General features: G+C 43.1%; 1 protein-coding gene across 1 annotated transcript in view; it reads right to left on the reverse strand.

Moving 5' to 3' along the window:
• Positions 1-2,625: 2,625 nt before the first annotated feature.
• SV2B (synaptic vesicle glycoprotein 2B) overlaps positions 2,626-21,484 on the reverse strand; it is a 64,041-nt gene continuing 45,182 nt past the window's right edge. Inside the window, exons 5-13 of the mRNA XM_023933871.2 lie at positions 19,757-19,890; positions 18,900-18,989; positions 16,689-16,799; positions 15,575-15,663; positions 14,696-14,860; positions 12,049-12,182; positions 11,111-11,311; positions 8,671-8,830; positions 2,626-7,631 (exon numbers count right to left, since the gene is read on the reverse strand). Of these exons, the coding sequence (XP_023789639.1) occupies positions 7,448-7,631; positions 8,671-8,830; positions 11,111-11,311; positions 12,049-12,182; positions 14,696-14,860; positions 15,575-15,663; positions 16,689-16,799; positions 18,900-18,989; positions 19,757-19,890 (1,268 nt within the window). The 3' untranslated portion in view covers positions 2,626-7,447. The remainder of the gene's footprint in view (positions 7,632-8,670; positions 8,831-11,110; positions 11,312-12,048; positions 12,183-14,695; positions 14,861-15,574; positions 15,664-16,688; positions 16,800-18,899; positions 18,990-19,756; positions 19,891-21,484) is intronic.

Consider the following 21,484-nt stretch of genomic DNA (forward strand, 5'->3'; position numbering starts at 1 on the left):
TCCCCTGGAAAACACTCAGGATGTGCAGGCTGAGAAAGCTTGAAAACCATTGCACTAGCCTACTGAAGCAGAAATTCTTATTTTCTCCCCCATAATTGCGTTTGCTTTGCTTCACGTCTGCACAACTCACATTCCAAAAGCTTTGGTGTTAGTCAGGGCTGCTTGTTCCCTAAACTTTCCAATCACTGATTTTTTTGTTACCCCCTCTTCCCCGATTTCTCTGAGGGTCAGAGCCCTGTGAGCTGTATCTGATGGCACTGCTGCAGCACCTCACCTGTCTGATGGGGGTCCTGGGCACAGCCTCCAGCAGTTATTGGCAAGCAGAGACCAGTCAATGTTGTGGGCAACTGCTGCCATCTCCTGGCCTTTCAATCCCCCAAAAAGCTTGGGCATCGTTAGTAAGGTCAAGTGCAATAATTGGATTTTACATACATGTGCACATGTGTGTATGTAGGTACACACACACATTTTTATAGGTGAAAAAAGAAGTGCTGAACAATAAATTTAAACCTGACTTTTAGTATTTTCAAATAGTACTGTATGGGTTAGTGCAGTAATAACTCTGTACGCTTAAAATGTTAAAAATTATATATAATCCCCTAATTATTTGCATTATCATGGGCTATGGTAGCTGAAAGTTCTTCAGCTAATTCTCCTTGCTCACTGAGAATGGTAGGAAAATGTTTTGATAGTTTTTTTGGGTTTATAATCATCTGCTCACAAAAAAACTTGTCTGAGAAGGACAGACTCAGTATCAGCCCCAAAATCATACCATGGTTTGTACATTGGCAGAGTGCTCAGTCTCCAGCAAATTCTGCCCCAAGCTGGGCTCTATTTCCCATCCACAAGGACCTGGCCAAGTTTTGCTCTTCCCTTGTCTTTTCGACAAATGTGAACTTAGATTGCCAAGTTTGGTCTCTACTTTTAAAGTCCCCAACTTAGGATCTGAAATACCGGAGCACTGGTAAAATGATTTGCCATCTTACCATAACCTGACTCAAGTCACGTTCCTAATATGAAGTCACTTCACGATTCAGAAGCATCCCTCAGGCCTATTGCTGGATTTTGTGGCTGCTAGGAATGCCATCATCCCCAGCCTCCTTCCTCCACCAGGTAACCCCCTGTGACAGCTTGGATGAACTTGCACATCTAGGGAATCTGGGTCATTTATTAGTAGCTACGAGAATCTGTGCCAGAAAATCCACATGGATGAAAATGAGATGGTCAGGGCAGGAACATCAATATGGAAAAGCAGGAACACAGATTTGTAAAGGTTTTCTTACCAACCAGTCCATCCTATGTGATCTCAGGCAGACGTGCCACATAATCCTGTTTTTAAATTCCCTGCACCCTAATTTAAAATTAGTCAGGGGTTTTATGCCCTGTTTTTATCAGCAACCCTGTCTGAACATTCAAATATGGGATTTTTCTGCCTACTGAAACTTCAGCCTTATGCAGAATGTCAAGTAGCCTGGAGTAAGAATGACTCAAAAACACCTCCAAGGCTTTGAGTGCAAATCTCTGACCTTTATCTAAAAACCCGCTTTGTAGAAAATGCTTTCTGATGGTGTTTGCTGATGCACGCTTTCCTACAGGCTGAACACACAGAAGGAGCTCAGGGAAGGCTGATTCCATAGCTCTGCACTCTGGACATGAGCATTGCAAAAGTCACAGTTGGCAGCTCCCAGCTGAGAGCAGCCCTTACCTGTTCCCCCCTGAGAGCAGTCCATACCAATCCCAGACTGCTGCTGCCTCTGATTCACCCAAGGGAACCCCAGCCCAGACAGGTCCTGTGGGACCCAGCTGAACCTGAGCTGAGGGAAAATGCTGCTTTAGTCCCCTGATGATGGAAATACCTTCATGGTTTCTTTATTACATTTCCAGTCTCTCTGGCTCTTTATCTCTCACTTTAATATTACCTTCAGCTTGTTGCAGTGGATGTGATGAGAGCACTAATCATTGATTTACCCAACAACTTCTCAGCACTTAAATTTTTTAATTAACTAACTCAAATCAAAACCATTCAGTGGGCCTAGGACAAGTGGGATCACTGCATTTTATGTTCTACATAAAGAAATTCTTGTGCAAGTCCCATAGTCTAGCAGCCAGACTCCACTGCTTGTGCCATGAGCTCTTTTCCTACACAGTTTCTGCTGTCTGTATCATTGCTCTGAAAGCATGGCCTGGACAGTTAGATATATACAAAGAGCTGCAAATAAAAAGAAAGAGATCACATTCTCTAGAAATGCATGCAAGAAGGGAGTATACTGTAGTCAAATAGTGTGCCAGGCCACAAAAGCAGTGCTTCTTTGGGGATGTATTCCTGTTACAATGCATAATTTAGATTTTGGTCTTGCACAGCATTTGAAGATATTTCATGCTTTCTCCTACCAGAAAAATTTCCAGGGTGAAGATTTTCTCATGTCGTGTGTTTGGAAGTCCACAGTGTGAAATGATTGTGATAGAAGGCAGACTTAATTGAGTTGGGATTGTTTGAGAGAAAGGAAGGATGAACAAGTAGCAAACATCAAAGAAAGCTGCCACAGTGTCAGGGTACAAAGTTACCCAGTAGAGTCCTTGTGAAGAGGCTCAAATGTACATTAAACACAAACACTACAAGAGCCATTCTTTTTCTTCCAGCCTTTTAATGTGACAGAGAGAACAAAAACAAAGTCCATTGGAACAGCTGCAATTTCCAGTGACAACCAGACACAGATCAAATAAAAAAAATAAAAGAAGGTTTTAAATGAAGAAAAGGAACCAAGGGACTGGAATTGGCTATTTCACACACAGAGCTGACTGAACATCTAAATGAAACTTTCCATTAAAGCACGACACCAGGTGTTATTTACAGTGGGACTTGCAGTGTGTGTACATTTATACAGCACTAGCATCACATACAGCAAAGAAATTAATTTCATTTTGTTTCCTTCAGTTCCCAGGCTTGATTCTTCCTAAAAGCAGCATTTGCTAATATAAGGGTGAGAAACTGAGGGAGAAACTTAATGCAAAATAAAATGCATAGGGCTCAAATCTACATAAACTTCAAAATATCCTCTCAGGTTTTGTGACTCCTTTGGAAAGTCAAAGGACACAAGCAGGGAATATAAAAGGACCTAGGGCCTCCTTAAGAGCATCAGAGTATACTCTGTGGTTGGAGGTCTCAGAGCAGGACCTGGAAGGGACCTGGACATCTGCAGAAAGCTCAGCTCCATGCAGTCCTGCTCCATGCCCTTGTGTGAATGCAGCCTTGGGGCTGGACCACTCTCAGCATCACTGAAGGACATCAGGATGCCTGAGAACTTCCCAGTGTGCAGAACCTCTGGCACTGGATATGGGTTTTCCAAGACTCTTCATAGTCCAAAAGATCCATGTGCCACCATCTGTAAGTCCCATAGCATTTCAAGGAATTTCAAATAGTAATGTTGATATGGGCAAGGAGGGGATCACCCCACACAGCACAAGCTGCAGCCACCACCACTAGGATGTAGCAGAGCCGAAATCAGTAACAGGAGCTGTCCTGCACAACTGGAGTAAATAAATCACAATAGCACAACCCGTTAAATCAACAGGGAATACAAAGAGGCAGAACTCTTACTGTAATAGCACTGGTCTTTAATAATAGTATCAACAGTGCCTGGTGTTCCTATAAAAGCCTGTGTCTGCATGCTCAGAAATTCAGCAATGGACTTGTCCCACTACAGTGCAGCAGAGCTGAAGACACCAAGCCACAGCAGGCCAGTTTGGGTTCCTTAGGTTCACCTTTCCCATGCCACAATTATCATCAGCTAAGTGGCTGTCCTGGTGTGCCACACATGCACGAGGAGATCCAGCTGTCCTCTAGAAGAGATCTTTGGGATTTAAGGCAAGTCCCCTGCCCTGGTCCTCTGTGTCCTTGTTGCAGAGAAGTTCATGAATCCATGGAAATAGTGCTGTGCAGGGACCATCAGGGGACCTGTGATCAGCAGATTTCTCTGTGGAAGGTCCAGTGTATCCAAGAGAGAGACTGTTCACTGTGGCAGATGTGGGCAGCTGAGGGAGGAGATGTGCTGGCCCTCGAACAGCACAGGCAATGCTGATTTGACAGCAGAAATTAAGCTGAGCCATCAGAGGAGGTGCCTGAGGAGGACTCTTCCCTTGCTTGAGGCTCAAGGGTCTGTGACCAAGGCTAAGCCTAGCAGGTGGCCAAGGCTTGAAACTGAGCCCAAAAGAAACCCCAGCCAATGCAGAGGGGTCTGCACCCAGCAGCTGCTTTGCTCTGGAGAGCAGCAGTGTGACACCTACACTGATTTACACCATGGCAAGGACAGCAAACAAACACATTTGGAATATTGACTAAGCCTGTCTCCACTGAATTGGGTGGGAGATGTCAACCCAGGTGTCACAAATTCAGTGCCTGAGCTGGAGCTGTTGCCCTGTATCTCTCTGTCCCTGAAGAAACAAGGGCAAGTTTTGCATTGCCTCTGCCTTTCAGCTGAGAATAGTGGGAATCCATTCAGACCAGCCCTAGGTGTCTCAGCCAAGAGATGGGAGCTCTCTTTAGCTTTTCCTTTCCTCTGCTCTGCTCACTGTTGTCCTTTATCTCAGGCTCTCACATGCCTGCTGTGGTGTGTGTTTGCTCTCTCCTGTCAGGTCACAAACTCCCTGGTCAAGCCAGGGGTAGGAGCCTTGTCCCAACACATGCAATATCCCTTAGCCCTCAAGTGATTGACCCATGGATTTCAGGGGTGCAAAGAATTTCCAGGTGACATTGACAGTGAGATCCTATTACTCTTTACCTCGTCCCAGCTGGTCTGTGAGGTGAGATTTAGCAGCCCTTGAAAGAGCCATTCTGCAAGGAAGAAAGGTTTCTAAGATTGGATAATATTTCCTAATATTACCTTGCCATTTCTATCTCCTCAAGATTTCAGTTTCTTCCTTCTCTGAAAATTAACAGGGAAGTTTTGCAAAATAAATGATGTCATTAATGTCACTGCAAAATGTCAGTGGGGAACACCAATAGTCAGGTTTGCTGTGAGCATTGGGTGACATGTAAATAGGAATGTTATGCAAAATAAATATTTAGAAAAATAGGTTCTGGCTCCTCAGAGCAGCACAAGCGAATAATCCAGAAAATGAAACAAAAATTTGCCCCCCTGCCCAGTTGCAATGTGGTAATTGGCAAGCACAGCCCAACAAAATGGGTGAAACCTAAAGGTCGTGGTGATCTTTTGTGTTAAAATACAAATTTAAACTGTCTCTCATCATGCAGAAGGACCAGATATTCTTAAAGAAAAAACCCACATTCTGGGCTGTCATTCTGAATAGAACCTGTGAACTGCTACCAAAGGACATAATTACATTCACTCCTACCTTAGAGAGGGAACCTTGTTGTTTTGAAGACAAATAAATAAAATAAATAATAATAAAAAAGCCCTAAGCTACCCACAAAATGAAGAAATGAGGCATAATAAGGTTGGTTATTACAGCAGCATGTGATCTTATCGATTTCATAAACCTCAGAATAAAGGTCAAAAATCTCAAACAGCCCATTGTAGCCTATAGGTGATCCATGAGTGCTTATCCCTGATTGACACAATGATAAAAGTGATGCTCATGAGAGGCTTTTGCCTCATTGGCAAGGATTTTCTGCTTGTGATCTAGCCCTGCTGTGTGTCCTTCAGCTGCCCCTGCAGCAGCAGCACACTGACTCCCACAGCTGCAGCCTGGGCTGGCCCTGGTGCCAGGGACTGTGCAGCCAAAGGCAGGGCTGTGAGACATCACTCCTGCAGGATTTCACCCTGGCCTTGCCTGGTTTTCTTAAAAAAAACCCAAAATCACCAAAAAATTTTTTTTAAAAAAGCAATGATGAAGAAGATCCAACAAAAGGTAAATGAGATCACCAGCAGAAGTACAAAAGAACTTTTTATGTCACAAAATATCCTGGTTCGACAAATTAGCTGCACTATGAGGTGGTTTCAGATCGATTCTGGTCTATTGCTGAGCTTGTTGAAACAAAATAATTAGTGTTATCAATTGTGAGCACTGTTACTAAACAGGATGTTTTGCATTTCTGGTTTCCCAAGAAAACATAGATCAAAATACACAACTCACTTTGCCTCTAGGTGCTACAGGACTTAACTCGTGTGATAAAAAGGGCACACAAATTTCAGAAATGTTCTCCACAGGATATCAAACTAAACTGTGCCACTTAATGGGGAATTTAATGCTCTGTACAGTGAAAACTTGCTGTGTGCATTCCCTGTGTAACAAGTTAAATGGCTTTAAGTAACTGTGCTTACAGTGTTTCAACGAGACCCAAGTATATTAGAAAATCAAGCATCATATTCTTCAAATAATATGGCTAAAATGCTGGTAAATTGTCAGTTACCATACTCTAGGTATTAGGCAAAAATCCCCTATTTACACTGGATAATATGTACACATTTGGTTTGTGGAATGCTCCAATATCATATCAATTTCTCCTCTGTGAAAGTTGCAGGAAAAAAAAACCCTTTTAATCATTAAAGAAATATATATTCCCAGCCACTAATACATTTAAATATTTGGTATCTGGATGTAAAGAATGAAGCATCACTAAGTTGGTCATGACTCCTGATAATCTTGAATTACTGGGATTTGTTTTTAGTGTGACTCTTAAAATCATCTTAAGGGTACAGAAATAAAAAATCCTAAATTTTAATAGCTGATCACTTCAATGGGTATACATATGTTTGCAAGTAGGTGTAAATACATATATATATATATATAATTATTTAGATATTTCTCTTCCACAGCAAGAAGGTGCCTAGTGATTCCCTGTGCCCAAATAAAGACAGTAAAGGGCTTTGAAGCTCTGAATCTTCTGAGACAGCTGAGCACCCACCCTCACATACTGGAGAAATCAAGACCCTTACTCTTCCAGGTGAGTGGTAATCCCAAAACCAAGACAGCTGGGGCCCCCCTGGCCACATCTGCAACTCTTACCCCTGTTGCTGGAGCTCACCAACAGCAGGTTGGGTACCTGCCTCCCCTGGGATGCTCTGTGCCTCTGGGCACAGCTGGTGTGGATGGCTGAGCAGGGCTGGGAGGCAGGGCAGGGTCTCAGCAGGCAGAGGCAGGAGGGTGGGGGTCTGTCCTGCCGTGTCACACCCGCACACCGAGCCACTGTCTGCGTCTGGTGTCCTTGCAGGGGCGTAGACAGGGACAGGGGGGGCTCCCAGCATAGGCAGGGTGGCACCCAAGCTCTGCAAGGGGCGTGTGGGGGCTGCATGCACCAGTCGTGGCTGTAATAAGGTCAGAAACGATGGTTTTCTTTATATCCCTGCGGGTTCTTCCTTCCCTCTGCTGTCTCACTTTGAGGTATTGACAGAACAGTTAGAATGAGCGTTTTGGGTTTTCCAGACATGGCTCTTTTTCGTTCTTCTTCTACATCTGCCCCCCCTCCAAGCCCCCTGGCCTCTGTTGCTCACATCAGGACCTGTTCTCGAGTCTCTGGCAGGCGCAAAGCGAGCAGGCCACCCCCAACCAGAGCGGAGGAGGCCAGAAGGATGGGAACCACCTTGGTTATCCCTACGAAGGAGGAGAAGATAGAGTTCCCCAGGATGGCACCAAACTTGCAAAGACCATTGAGGATGCCAAAGGCTGTTGCCCTGTGGGGAGGAAAAGCAGAAAGCAATGGTTAGGAGGGAGTTTCTGGCACAATCAGAGAAGGTTTGGATGGGTAATTTTGTGCATTTTCTTACGTTGCCCAGGCTACTCTTCTAGTAAGTAAAACTGGGCAGAACAAATAAATAGATAAATAGATGCAACTGTTTTGCATGTCTGTGTAAATGAGAATGTCTGTGTGCACTCATTTCTCCTTTTCATCTCACCTTCTCCATAGCCCTAGACTGGCCCACTCTGTCAGCCTTTGCCCTCCCCAAAGACAGCAGGAAAAATCTTTCCTAGATCTCCTCAAAGCCCTTCCAAGGGCTGCCTGGAGTAGGTTGTCCCCAGAGAAACAACCACAGCTCTCCTCTAAATCCTGTTTCTCCCAGCAGCTAAAAGCACACTATTTTCAATGTACAGTCCTTCTCCTTCATTTCTGGCTCCCCGCTAACAGTCTGAAAAAGACAAAAAGGGGCTTATAATGGTGCTGTAAGGAAAGATTTAATCTGCAGGATGTGGTTCCAAAGTCTCCTGTTCTTCCTGGTCTCTCAAATCACTCTGTGCACATGGTTTTCCCCAGGTTTGGAGGGGAAACTGGTTTGCCCCAGTGATGAGCCATGCTGAGAGGCTTGGGGATGCAGTGTGAAAGGCCAGATCTCCATGCACATCCATGGAAATGACAGAGTACATCTTTCATTTGGTGCCCCTGCCCATGGCATGGGCTTTAGAACTAGCTGATCTTTGAGGTCCCTTCCAACCCAAACCATTCTGTGATACCATGATTCTATGGTTCTTTGATTTATCAGCCTGTAATCTCCATATGTCCACGTGATCCCTGAGTTAAACCTGCCACACAAGCAGAATTATGCTTGAAAACGTCTGTTGTGACCCAGGATTAAACAGCCCTGAAGGACTGGTGAAAGTAAAATAAATAAAAATATACATCTCCCCCACCTACATGTCTCTAGAGCGGCTTTTTCCATTGGGAACCAAGAGAAGGAGGTAGAGGGTGGAGGCTAAAGGGAGAAATGTTCTGAGCACCTTTTGTCTGTGGGGTAGAGCTCCACGGTGATGACATCCAGGGCGTTCCAGGCGGCGATGCTGGCCCCACAGAAGAGGCACTGCCAGCCGATCATCGCCGACTCGCTGTTCCCGAAGAACAGGAAGAAGCAGCACACGGCTGAGATCAGCATCGAGCCACCTGCGGGGGGGAAACCAACAGGAGAACACTGGCACCAGCTTCCCCTCTCCACAGTTGAGCAAACATTTGTTAAAGATGGCTTTCAAGTGATGGCATTTCATCCCAATAAGAATTAAATCTGTGAGAATCCAAAAACACCTTGATGCTGCCTATCTGTCATTCTCTGATGCTGGAAACCAGCCTGGAAATGTTCTCAGTGTCCACCTGATAATCCTGCTCTATAAAGACTGTGAAGATGGGCTTTTCCAGGCAGGCTTCCAGCATCTCAGACTTCCAGATGGACTCAGGAAGAGCAGAGACAAGTAAACATGAAAGTCAATGAGGAGGAAGCATCATTGTGAAGGTTTTTCAACTTGAGTTTCAAGTGATAAGCTCGTGCATTTCATATCATATTGAAGTCACTTGACACATTTCTAGTCCCAATTAGGATAATTTACAGTCACTTGTATGAAGCACTTGAGGTCTCTTTTAATTATAAGAACATCATTAGATTTCATGGCACATTTGCACAGGAGCCATAATTTTATGAACATCACCGAGGGAGAAAGTGAGAGCATTCATGCTCAGTTAGGCACAGTTCAGATTCAGAAATATTAATAGCTACATCACTGCTTTCTACCCCATTGGGAATTTTCACCTGAAAGATGAAATTTGTGAAAAATCAAACTATTTTTCACCAGAATGTTCTGTTAGCACTGTAATATCTCCATTTATTACCGGAAAAGCAAACAATTTTCTCTGTTGTTTGGTGTTTTTGGTGTCAATTTAGTGCCATCCAAAATAATTTGGATGATGAAGTGTAACTGAAATGCTTCAGTTTGGACATTATGTTGCATCTTGCCACTGAAAATGGCAATTTTCACTATGAAAAGCTGCTGTTCAGGACTCCATGTCCCCTACTCCTCCATGGCACAAGGCCAAACTACATCCCCACAGTGTGGTGTGGATATTCCCCCTGCTGCAAAAGCCCAGCCCAGCACTGGGCACCATGAGAGCACCAAGAGATCTGCTGTTTAGTACAAGAGAAGGTTTGGCAGAACATGATAAAAATGAACTGAAGCCCCAGGAAGGCACATCACACAAAAGGAGAAATTCAGTTTTCCTGTTAAGCTGACCAGAAATAAAATGTTCAACAGCGTGGTGCAGGTGGGACGCCAGAAGGCTTTTTCAATTGGAAATTTCATAGTGAAACGTTTCAGCATGTCGTTACTAATTTTTGTCTTGTTCTCTTCATTTTGCAGGAGAAATAAGCATTTAGGGCTCCAGCTGTCATCTCAATTCCAGATGAAAATGCTGAAATGCTGACATGTCTGCAGGATGGACAATCTGATTCTCATTCGGCTTCCTCTAATTTATTTCCCACAGACCTTCTGGTTTGTTTGGGTCTTTTCCAAATCCACCACATGAATGCTCATTTTCCCTCAGTGTCCTGACACATCAGTCATCTTGCTCTACTTTAACCTGTCTGAAGGTGAGGCTGAGCTAAACTTTCCCTCTGTTCTCAGAGGAAAGAGAAGAGCTCAAGAGAGTGAGTCACCCCTTACCCCTGAGCCACATCCCTGATTTTATTACCTTCCTTTGGCTGTCCCTCAGGGCATGATTCCCATAGTACCTGGAGAGCAAGGTCTGAACCCTGGAGGCTGCAACAACAGCGATTCCCAAAGTATTCATGAAGCTGATAAGGTGATAACTCGATAATTTATTCCCATGATGCTAAAGGGTGGCTCCTTTCTTGGCTGTGACATGGTCAGTTAATTTACCATATGGTCTCTGAAGCTCCTTGTGCAATCATTTGAAAATCAGATAAAAACCAAAAGAGGGAAATCCTGGGCTGTCAAGCTGCCACATCAAATAATCTTTGTGAATATTCATTGCTACAAGCAAAATGTTCATTTATTTATACAGAAGCTTTGGATTTCAGCAGCAGCTCAACAGGACCAAGAAATCCTTTTTTAGCTCTGACCCTGATTTGCAGAACACTGAAAAAAACGTACAGGATTTGACACAAAAGGTAAAATAAATTAAAAAAAAGAAATGTTACAGACACACAGAAAAGCAGGGTGAAGAGGCGGGGAGTAGGTCACTTGCTCACTGCCATGGAGTAAATCACCTGCCTCACCCTCCAGTCTTAATCCTTCTGCTCCTTTTGTTTTGAGGATGGCTCATTCCCTCCAGAGCCATGCCAGTGTGCAGACACAGCCAGCCCTTCACATTGGGCAGGACTCTTTGCAGGGCTGTGCTCCCACCACCTCCTGCCCCATCACCCATTGTCCCCCTCACCAATCATCTTGATCCTCCCAATTTTGTCCATGAGCAACGCGGAGATGATGTTGCCTGGCAGCACGGACAGGCTGCCCAGGAAGCTGACCAGGTAGATCAGAAAATCATTGTCCTCCTCAAAGTCGATGTGGCAGCCTTCCTTCTCCTTCATGAAGGTGCTGTTGATGAGCCTGCAGTTGATGAATTTGTGTTCGTAGAGATCTGTGAGGGAAAGAGGCAAAGGCTTGACCCTGCTTGGCTGAACTCCTTCATACAACAGCAAGGACCAGACCAAAGACTCAAGAGAAGTTTGTCATCCAATGGAAATAACCAGGGAGTATTTGTTTCAGTGGAAATTTTTTAGAGTGGCAAATTCTAGCTGAATTTTTGGCTCCTGGCTGATGCAAGCTCATGCATTCCTTTTATTTGTGGAGTCACCTGAACCAGTATCCCCATGCCACAAGGACAGGGCAATGCAGGCTTTGGTTTTCAAAGCATTATCATTTGTTCTTTATTAGAGTAGAAATTAAGAGCTTTTTTTGGTATAAATTACAGACTGTTTTACAGCTGATGATCTTCAACTGCTAGAGGCTTGAGATTATATTTTAAGTTTTACTGAGTAGAGCTGTAAAGTGCTGAGAATTGTGCCACTACTTTAACCTGTCAGGGCCTGAGATTTTAGGTATTGGATATTGATAGGATTTTGCATTTCCCATAAGTCACCCAGAGACACCAGATGTCATGGGGTTAAAATCACTGATGGAGCAACCTGAGGTCTCCTTCCAAATGCATCACACCCTTTTCCTCCAGCACCACTTTCATTACCCAGCACACACTCAAACACACAGATCCCTACCATCCTTTCTTCCACAAAACAGATAAAACAGTTCTAATAAAATGGTTTTCTGATAAAGTAGTTCCTAGTTACAGAAATGACACTACAGCAGGAATCCCATTACCGGTGTTATAAAAGACAGTAGAGATGATGGTGCAGTTTTCAAAGAAGGTCTCACTGGATCTCACATCTTCAAAGTAGCAATCCTCAAATAATGAATCCTCAAATCTCACCTCCTTGAATTTCATGCCAATAAATCTGTGGGGCAGGAAACAGAAGTTCACTCTGTGCTTTAAGATATTTTCTACACTGTAGAGTGTGCCGTGGCCGTTTCAAGAGATGGAGCACTCATTCCAATTTCTAGTGTCATTTACAGAAAGGGTGTTGCTTGAATGCATAACTCCCTCCAGGTCCTTCTGTGTTTTATTAGGAGATAAGGGTCTGAAGAGGTTTTTTTTTTTAAAGAGACATGGATCTTTTAGGATTTGGCAGTTTTTCTATTCCTCAAAATAATCACATCTGAGAAAATGTGCTTCTAAAGCTGAGGGGACACAAATCCTCTCATGTTCAGTCCTAGTCTGTCTGAAGAAGACAGAATTTCACTCAATGCAGGGCATTTCCTTCATGAGCTGACCTTGCTGCCTTCCTTAGTTTCCCCCTCCCTCCATCATAAACAAAGCCAGTCATTATCAGGAGCCTATTGAGCCATTTGGTGAAAGGTTTCTGACAGCTGTTTAAACTCAAAGTGATTTTTTAAGTGAAAATGCAGTAGGGATTCTGGAGAGAGTGGGGAGATTATCTGAGTTCTGCTTGTAACCATCTCTGTTCGAGGTTTATTACGTATCATGTAATGAAAAGAGATTTCACTAAAAATAATAAACTGTGTCAGGTGATTGATTTCTCCTCTGATGGGAAGCGTGACATGTCTGACCTGGCTGCCTGAAGGATGACACAATATTGATTTACCTGTGAGATTTTGCAGGAACACTGAGAAGATGTATTAGGTAATGCACAGGCATGTTTAGAAGATGTAAGGAGCTATTAAGAACAAGCATTACTGCTCTAGCTAAAGAGGCCATGACTGTCACCAGATGAAAAAAACCCTTCTAACATGTACTCTGCAGCTTAATTGAATTGAGCACTTTTAACACAGCGTAACGTGATGGTTGTTTACACCTTTAAATGAGCGCTGCAGGGCTTCTTGACTGAGCCTACTAACAGAAATTATTAATGCACAAAATACCACAAGAAGATTATTCAAGTGTTTTGCTCCATGTAGACGGTCTCACAGGTTACAGCAAAGTTTAAGCTGTTCTGCATTTGTTCAGTGATGTATTTGTCTGTGGTGTATTTACTCCCAAAGGCTGTTAAAACCCATTTTCCCCCTGCAGTTTGCTTTCATAACACCCAACTTTAGAGGAGTCAGATAGCAATGGCCTGGTGATCCATGGAGTTTTAGCTCACAGCCAAGGGCTGCAGGGAAAACACAGCTGTAAGCCATGCTGAGATAACTTCTGGGCATTACTGCAATTTAGCTCAATGAGATTTTGGTTATTTAAAATGGAGAGGGCCAAGGCAGGAGAATAGTGATTTACAGCACAGTTTTGTGTCTTCATCCAGGTGCTGAGTATCCTCAATTCTCAGTGAAGTTAATGCAAGTTAACTCCTCTAGGCATAAGAAAAATGTCTCCATTCCCTAAATTTGACCAACATCTACTTCTCACCACTTTGTTTTGGGGAACAGGAACTGTGGGGACAGGTTTGCATCACCAAGCTCAGCTCCTTGCTGCAGGGATGGTGTGTGGAAGGACATGAGGACACATATTGGGGTCCCCCACCGATTTATATCAAATATGTAAAAAGGAAATGGAGATGAATGGTTTCTGAGGGGATTGGAACAACCTGGCTGGGCAATGAGATGTGGTTTCAGCTGTGAAGATTAAAACAATGAGTGTTTTGTGTAACATTTAACATCCAATAGGCCCACCCCAGTTGAGGAGGAGCTCCCTCCAGCAAGGCAGCTGGAGCAGCATCCTGCTAGGTCTGCTTGGGGCAATGAGATCACAGAAATCGCATAGGAATATTTTTTATTTTTATTGGGAGTTTGAAAAATAGTTATGGAATGACTAGGATTTACATTTCTGTGGAACATAGATTGACTGGGGCCCAGGCTGGACCCAGGAGAAACAACAAGGCCCAAACAGGGGGGAAAAAAGGGAGGAAAGCAATGATGTTCTTCTGGAGCAAATTCACAGACTTCAAAACACTAAAGGAGAAGGTGACACACTCATCTGTGGGGAGATAGTGACTGCAGTGGGAGAAGCACCCCAGTGTGGCCATGGCCCAGGCTGCAGGATGGATACTGGGGTAGCTCATCTTCAAGAAGTTACTTTTTATTTTGGAAATACAGCAGCAATTTCATTACCAGTAGCTGCCCAAGCCCTGTAGATGTCAGTGTGGGCTAAGGAAAAAGAAGTCACCTCTGCATCCAGGGCTGCTCAGCACAGCACTCTCTGCCCTGATCCCAACACAGGCCTGCTGGGATCCCCTGGGTTCTGCAGAAGTCAGTGACAGAGGCAAAGTAGGTGGAAAAACAGGATTAAAATTATATTTTGTCAGTCAAAAGCCGCCTCTGGGACTTGAGAGATTTAATTTGAGTGTCCAAAAGAACAACAGAGAGGTTCAAGTTGATGAAAAATGGAAAAGAAAGAAAGAATTTTCTAGAAATTTATTTCACTGTGAATACAGCAAAGCAAATTCTGTTCACTTACTTGTCATTCCTGTATTCCCCATTTCTGTGGATCTGGTTTTCCAGGGTGAAATTAAAGGTGAAATGGGACACTTCTTCCTCATCAAATATCTTCACTCGGGATTCATATGCCTCATCTTGGAAATACCGGATCATGTCAGGGAACCAGACAATAAGGCCATAGTAACTGCAGCAGGATTGGGAGACACATCAGGGATACAAGTTTCTTTAAAATATCTACTTCACATCTTGCAAACTTGTTAAACTCCAAATGTGAATGCATGTCTGACACAAATTCTTGCTCAGTGCTGACACAGGACTGAGCAAAGTGTTTCTGTGCTCTAAGCACCCTGCTGATCTCAGAAGCGTGTTGGTCCACTCCCTTTCATCTGAAGCAGGACAATTCATTTTATTTCCCCTTGGATGGGGAATAAAGCAATGTGCTAACCTTGCTACCCATTAAATTAGCAGAGCAGAAACAAACTGGGCTGATTTCTGTAAGTGTGCAGTTCATGTGAGAATTAGACAAAATTTCCCTGTAGTTTAGACTCCCCTGAGTGGTTTTGATCTAGACTAAGAAACAGCTGAGAATCTGGTAGAGCTGTGTCTTTTGTGTGCATGTGTGGACAAGATCAAATAAAAGATCTACAGGTGAGAAAGTCAATTTATTGCGGTGCTACCAACCACTTCTCAAGTCCTGATTTGTTCAAAGCATCTTGTACTTCATATAAAGCAATCAGATTGATCAATATATGTAGCAGTGCAAGGCTTAGTTCACAAAGACTCTTTAAAGTAAGACCAGGATTAATTTTTTAATAGTTTATTTACATGTGTAAATAACTATTTAGACTCTGAATAGTGCTTTAGTTTCCTGAAAAATATAAAGAAATACCTTCCTTACCTTAAGGCCATTGTAAACCAAACCACAGCCAGCATCAGTGTGTTCATCCTGTACTGGGCTGTTAAACAATATAGCACGTTGTCCCAGACCTACAAATCCACAAGAAGGAATTAGATGTCAGGACACCCCAGCAAATGCTTGACAGCTTAATTTAAGAGTAAACCTGATGTCAGAAAAATGGATTCATCAGGGGAAGATCAGATGTGTGGCTTATATTCAGTGTTTTTTCAAAATTGTATTTGTCAAGCAAATGGCTTACAAAAAAATCACTTATTCAGCTCAGTGCCAGAGTACTTGATCAGAGCCCTCTGTAATGAGCTGGAGTGCATGATTAGGGCTGGGTATGAGGCAATGGCTCTCTCAGGTTATATCAGCAAATGTGGATATGAGATTATTCTCAGACCCTCTGACAACCTTATCTTTTCAAATATATGTATGGTGTCAGGAGTGCTTTCCAACTGAGATTGAAAGCTCTCTGGAGAGCAAAAGCCCAAACACAGCTGGCACTGTAAGATGTATAAGATGAAATCAGGTAGGGATGAAGCCAAGCAGGAGGCAGACCAAGATCTGCTCTTGACTTGTTGCAGAAAATGCTGCCAAGAAGATGAGGGGATGTAACTCCTCAAGCTCTTATCTTGCCACTTTCCTTTATTTTCAGCTCATCCTTCAAGACCAGACGTTCTAGCAAGGTTTTCCACAGTCCTACACGGGCATTAGGTGAGCAGCATAGCAGGTGTGAAAGGTTAAGTTTGTCTAGGAAACAATTCTCAGAAACTTAGTCTCAGCAGAAGCAAAGAGCAAACACTTTCTGCCTCCACTGCAGGTGGTAATTTCACTTAGGCTTGGGGAGAGAGAATCAATATTTATCTGCTCAGGAGGAGAGCCAAGCGCTTGGGGCTGTGGCTGGAAGCTCTGCTGGATGACAGTGATGCTCACAGGGGCATTTTGGGGCCTGACTGGCAGCATGGCAGCTTGCAGGTGCACAGACCTGCACAGAAAATGCAGCTCTCTGCAACACCCAGAAGATTTCTGAGGTGAGAGTCAGGGTTTCAAGGTACCATGACCTGAATAAAAGAGGCACTGGAGCACTGTGTGAATTTTTTCCTCTCTTTACCTGTTTTAAAGTAGTCGTGATTCTGACCAGCCACCGCTGGTACCAGGTGCCTGTTGAGCTCTGGATTTCAATAAATTCATCTACTTGCTTTGGAGTTTTGATATAGGAAACCTGGAGAGAAAAAAAAAGGAAAAAAAATTGGACTGAAGTTTCTAGAATTCATCCTGGTGGATTTAAATTCCACTGTCTTCCAGGCAATCTTTCTACCTAATAACCCTTATTATTTTTTCCTTAAAAGTTAGCATTAGCAATTGAGATAATTGATTTAATTACAGCAAGAGACTATTAACAGAAATGAACCTTCCTTCTTTTCATCCATCCCTTCATCCTCTCTTTCTCTCTCTCTTCTTCCATGAAATATTTTAAATACATCATGTCCACTTCAAGCTTTCATTTGCTGGCTAATGTACTTGTATACTACCCTATTTATCTTCAGATTCCTACTACAAATTAGGACTCAGAAAATATAGTAAAAATTATCTTCAGATCAGTCACTTGTACCCAAACTTTGTCCTCAGGTTTTCATGCTTCTAAGACAACTAGCAGGAATATCTCCCATTCAATATCTTTTAAATACCACTGGCAGAACTCCTATGACAAATGAATGTGTAGATGGGAATCTTCTCAGCTGAAAATGCATTTTGCCATCAAGTGAGCCCACACAATGTAATCAGTTTGCTTCACCAAAAGAGTCTGAATTTTCACTGCTGAATACCTGGACTGCTCAGGAAAACTCACAAATGGATCCCAGTAAATATTTGCTTAGTAACTTTAATTAAAGGACATATTCAAGGAAAACAGAACTGTTTGTAAACACATGGAGAAGGCGAAAATTTGCTGAATAAATTTCTGAGTGTGAACAAGCGCCTTGGCTCAGCCGCGGAGTCTCCACATTCCTCCTCCTGGCACCGATTAAATGTCAGATCTGGGAACTGTCCCATACCAGCTGACTCATCACAGACTGACAACTTCTGGCCTATCAGAAGAGCACAAAACCTGACAGTTTGTGCCACACCAGGAGCACCGATCACCGCCTGTGCCAGCGGGTGTGAGTACATCTCGGCTCAGCCAGAGCCGCGAGGTGCGACACCGAGCTCAGCTCCTCCACTGCAGTCATGACTCTGTTGCATGGAGTAACGAGCACTAACGGAGGCTGTACAGCTGCTCCTTCATTCTCCTACTCAGCTCAGACTCTCATAGTGCCCTACTTTGTGAGATATATAGATATATTTATATATATTTCTATTTGAGCTTCATTTCCCAGCTCAGTGTTACAGCAAAGCCAGTGATGGATTTAAAGAAAACGTCTCTCTCATCTTTGCTATCAGGGCTTGCATTACTCAGATGGCTGGTAGCCTAAAAATAACACATGCTCATTAAGATCCTACATGAACCTGCACACAATTGTCATGCTCAGATATGAAACTTTAATTTCCTTGAAGGATCACTCCCGAGGGGCACAGTTTCCTGACAACCCTTCTGAACATGGAGCGTTTTTCTCCTTCTTGATCAAAAATACATGTTTCACACACAAGGGTATCTCCTTTTTTTCCACCCTTTAAAAGCATGTGCGGTCTCACCTTTAAAAATATAAATCTAGAGTTCTTCCTTGGCTGGTTCACCAGGATTTTACAACTGAATTATAGTAATTTGCAGCTAACCCCAGCATAAACCTTTCCTCTGATTTTACTATTAACAACTCCGCTGGTGTGACCTTTTTCACAACAAGCAGCAGACCAATGAGTAATAGCTACTCATCCCACTTTCCCTTGGAGAGATTAAAGACTGGATATGAGGCAGGTGGAGTTTGGAAAGCTCATTAGAAAGCATGTGAAGTTTAATCAGACTTTAATTAGAAGCCAGAATGGAGAAAGGACTGACTCAGGTACCCCACATGGCTAATATTTTGTTTTAGTCTCTTAGAGTAAGCCAATTAAGCATGTGCATAACTGAGAAATCACTGGTCTAAAGGATGTAGAGTAAGACCAGTAATAAAGAGTATTCACTGCAATTGATAGACTTGACTAATTCTTGGGAAAAAACCAGACTGGCATCTAAGTTTAAATGCACAAGATACTTCTCACAGTCCTTTTTCTGGTTGCTTGGGAGAGATTACACTGAGGGAGTTCCAAGGAGGAGTAAAGTCTTGCTGTGCTGCACAAAGGGGGTATTTCCAGCTTTTCTGGATGCTGATGGCTTTGCTCAACTCACCGTAAACACTCTCTCTGGCTCGCCCTTGGCCCGCATGTTGGTGTCATGAACTTGCTTGAGTATCATCCAAGCCTCATCATGTTTACCAATCTGTAAACACCAAAGAGAAAGAAACCACGTGTTCAAGGTCCCAGCTCTGTAATTTATCAAAGCACAGAGAGAAAACAATTCTAGAGGTTCAGCACAGTAAAGAAGCACACAGCCTGGGCTGCATGAAATCTGAAGAGCTGAAAGCAAGATTGGTATCCACAGAGTGCAGCATCTCTGTGCTGGAGAAAGGAATTGTCCTAAAACTGCCTGGGGCAGAAAAGGGGTCAGGGATAGAGCTTTAAAAAGAGATGAAAGGAGATGGATGAGGAGAACTGGACTCCCATCCCCACTCTGCTAAAGACTTGCAGGCTCGAATTGTATTGCTACGTTGTATGTATTGCTACGTTTTCCATCTGTGAAGTGGAGATACAGAATAATTGCTTAAGATTTCTGATGTTTAAGTATTTTACTCAGTGAAATGCACTTTGCTCTTTGCTCTACCACCAGGATTCAGTAGTTCCATGCCCAAACTCTGTGAGATGTTTTCAAAGTGCCTTTATTGGACATACAAAATTCCCATCTCTCACTACCTTCCTCCTGTACCCCATCTGGCAGTGACACACAGATCATCACTGACTGACCCCACAGTCTGCAGTCTTTGGGCTTTAAGCAGTCTGTGGAGCTGGTGTAGACATGTAGGAGTGGCTTTGCCTCTGAGCTTGTGCTCCGTGTGTTTGATGGGACAAAGAAAGACAGACAGTGACACTTTAGGGACCTGCCATCCTCTGCTGATATCAGACTGCAACGTTTGAGATGAATCATCTTACCTCCAGCAAAAACCGTGGGCTTTCAGGCATGAATTTCAGCGCCACCAGGGAGGCAATACAGGGCAGAGCACACACGAGTACAAAAACTCTCCAGCTGTGGAAGTGGTACTTGGTTCCCATGCTGAACCCCCAGCCTGGAAACAGCAAGAGCCAACAAGTAAAAATACTGACCAGGAATTCTGAGTTTTTCTCTGCTAATGCAGCTCTGAACTTTGCAGCTCTGTATGCCATGAGACAGGTTGAAAGTTTGCTATTCTTAGTACTGGTGGTTCTTGGAGGCTCAATAGTGTGCTCAGCAGACAGCAGCAAGTTCATGTTCATTACAGAAATTGGAACATGCTCAGGCTCTGCCTTTTAAGAACCTTCTTTTATCTTTGAGTTTAGAAATCACCTAGTGATAGGGACAGCTCTGTGTTAGCTGTAGCAAGGCAGGAAAATGGTACAGGAATAAGGGCCATAACTGATTGTTTCTCAGTGATATTACTAAATTTTACAAAGGTTAAATCCCTGATCTGAGAGGCACATTAGAGACAGCTTCTTTCCATCTCCTACATCACATATGTATTTCACATTTCATGGAAGTGAGCAAGAAAAGCAAATTTATTTTTTTCCAGACCTACAAAACCTGAGCTGGGGTTCAAGCTTAAAAACATCAAAATCCTGGTCTTGCATTTGAAGTACCCCTTCTGCTTTTTTCCTGGTGTTTGACCAAGTTAGGTATTCCCCTGCTAAGAATTGGAAAGTACAGCCTCATTCTCTTACATTGCTCCATTCACCTTCCCTAGGATCAAATCTCCTAAGGAGTGTTTAAATATTTTATTTTGCTATAAAAGTTTTCTTCACATAACAAGGAAATCATCAAGCAATGGGTTTTGCAGATGTCTCATCTGAGCCAGTCATGGTGTTCTAATGATTTCACAAAGTTCCAAAATAGTAGGTGGAACACTGGAAATCCAAAAGGAAGCTACAAAAACACAGCATCAAAAAATCATCTGAAAAATAATTATAATGTAAATATCTAAAGGCTTTTAAAAGCAAATGTTGTTGCAGGTAATACAATTATTTCTACCTGACACCACTGCAATAAGTTTGCCTATTTCTTCCAACAGTCTCTGTCATGTCAATCAAAAGCAGGAATATTTCTTTATACTGAATGTGCTTTCAATGTGCTAAAAATGAAATGATAGACAGGTAAACGTTAGTGGTTTCCTTTGTGGGTTTTGTGAACTGTCCTACTTTCCTCAAACAGGATTTTGCAAACAGCTGGTGTCACTGAGTACTGGGGGAATTAATCTTCTCCAGTAGATATTTGCTTCTGGTGTTTTCCCAGGTTATAGATACAAGTTACAAGGAATTCCATGTGACATGCAGACTCTGCTTCTCAGAGCTGTAAAATTTCAGTTTACAGCCATCTACTTTTTCATTCCCACTTCCAGCTGAGGGCAGGGAACCCATTCCACTCCTGCATCCATTTAGGTGAAGTCGGAAGTGACTTCAGCCCATCACATCTGGGCAGATATGTCATCAGGTACACAGCCCTGCCAGTGTGGCCACTTGGCTAAGGGAAGGCACATGTGCTGTCCTCACTGCTATCATTAACAGCAACCAGTAATTCCCTGATTAAAGTTGCTTCTTTTTGATAACAGGATCAATTTTTGGAATATAATCTCAGTCAATTTTTCCCTGAATGAGCTGACATTTAGATTAAGGCTCAGGCTCCAGCAGTGT

The sequence above is a fragment of the Cyanistes caeruleus genome, chromosome 13, assembly GCF_971803275.1.
Source record: "Cyanistes caeruleus chromosome 13, bCyaCae1.hap1.1, whole genome shotgun sequence".
Classification (NCBI taxonomy): domain Eukaryota; kingdom Metazoa; phylum Chordata; class Aves; order Passeriformes; family Paridae; genus Cyanistes; species Cyanistes caeruleus.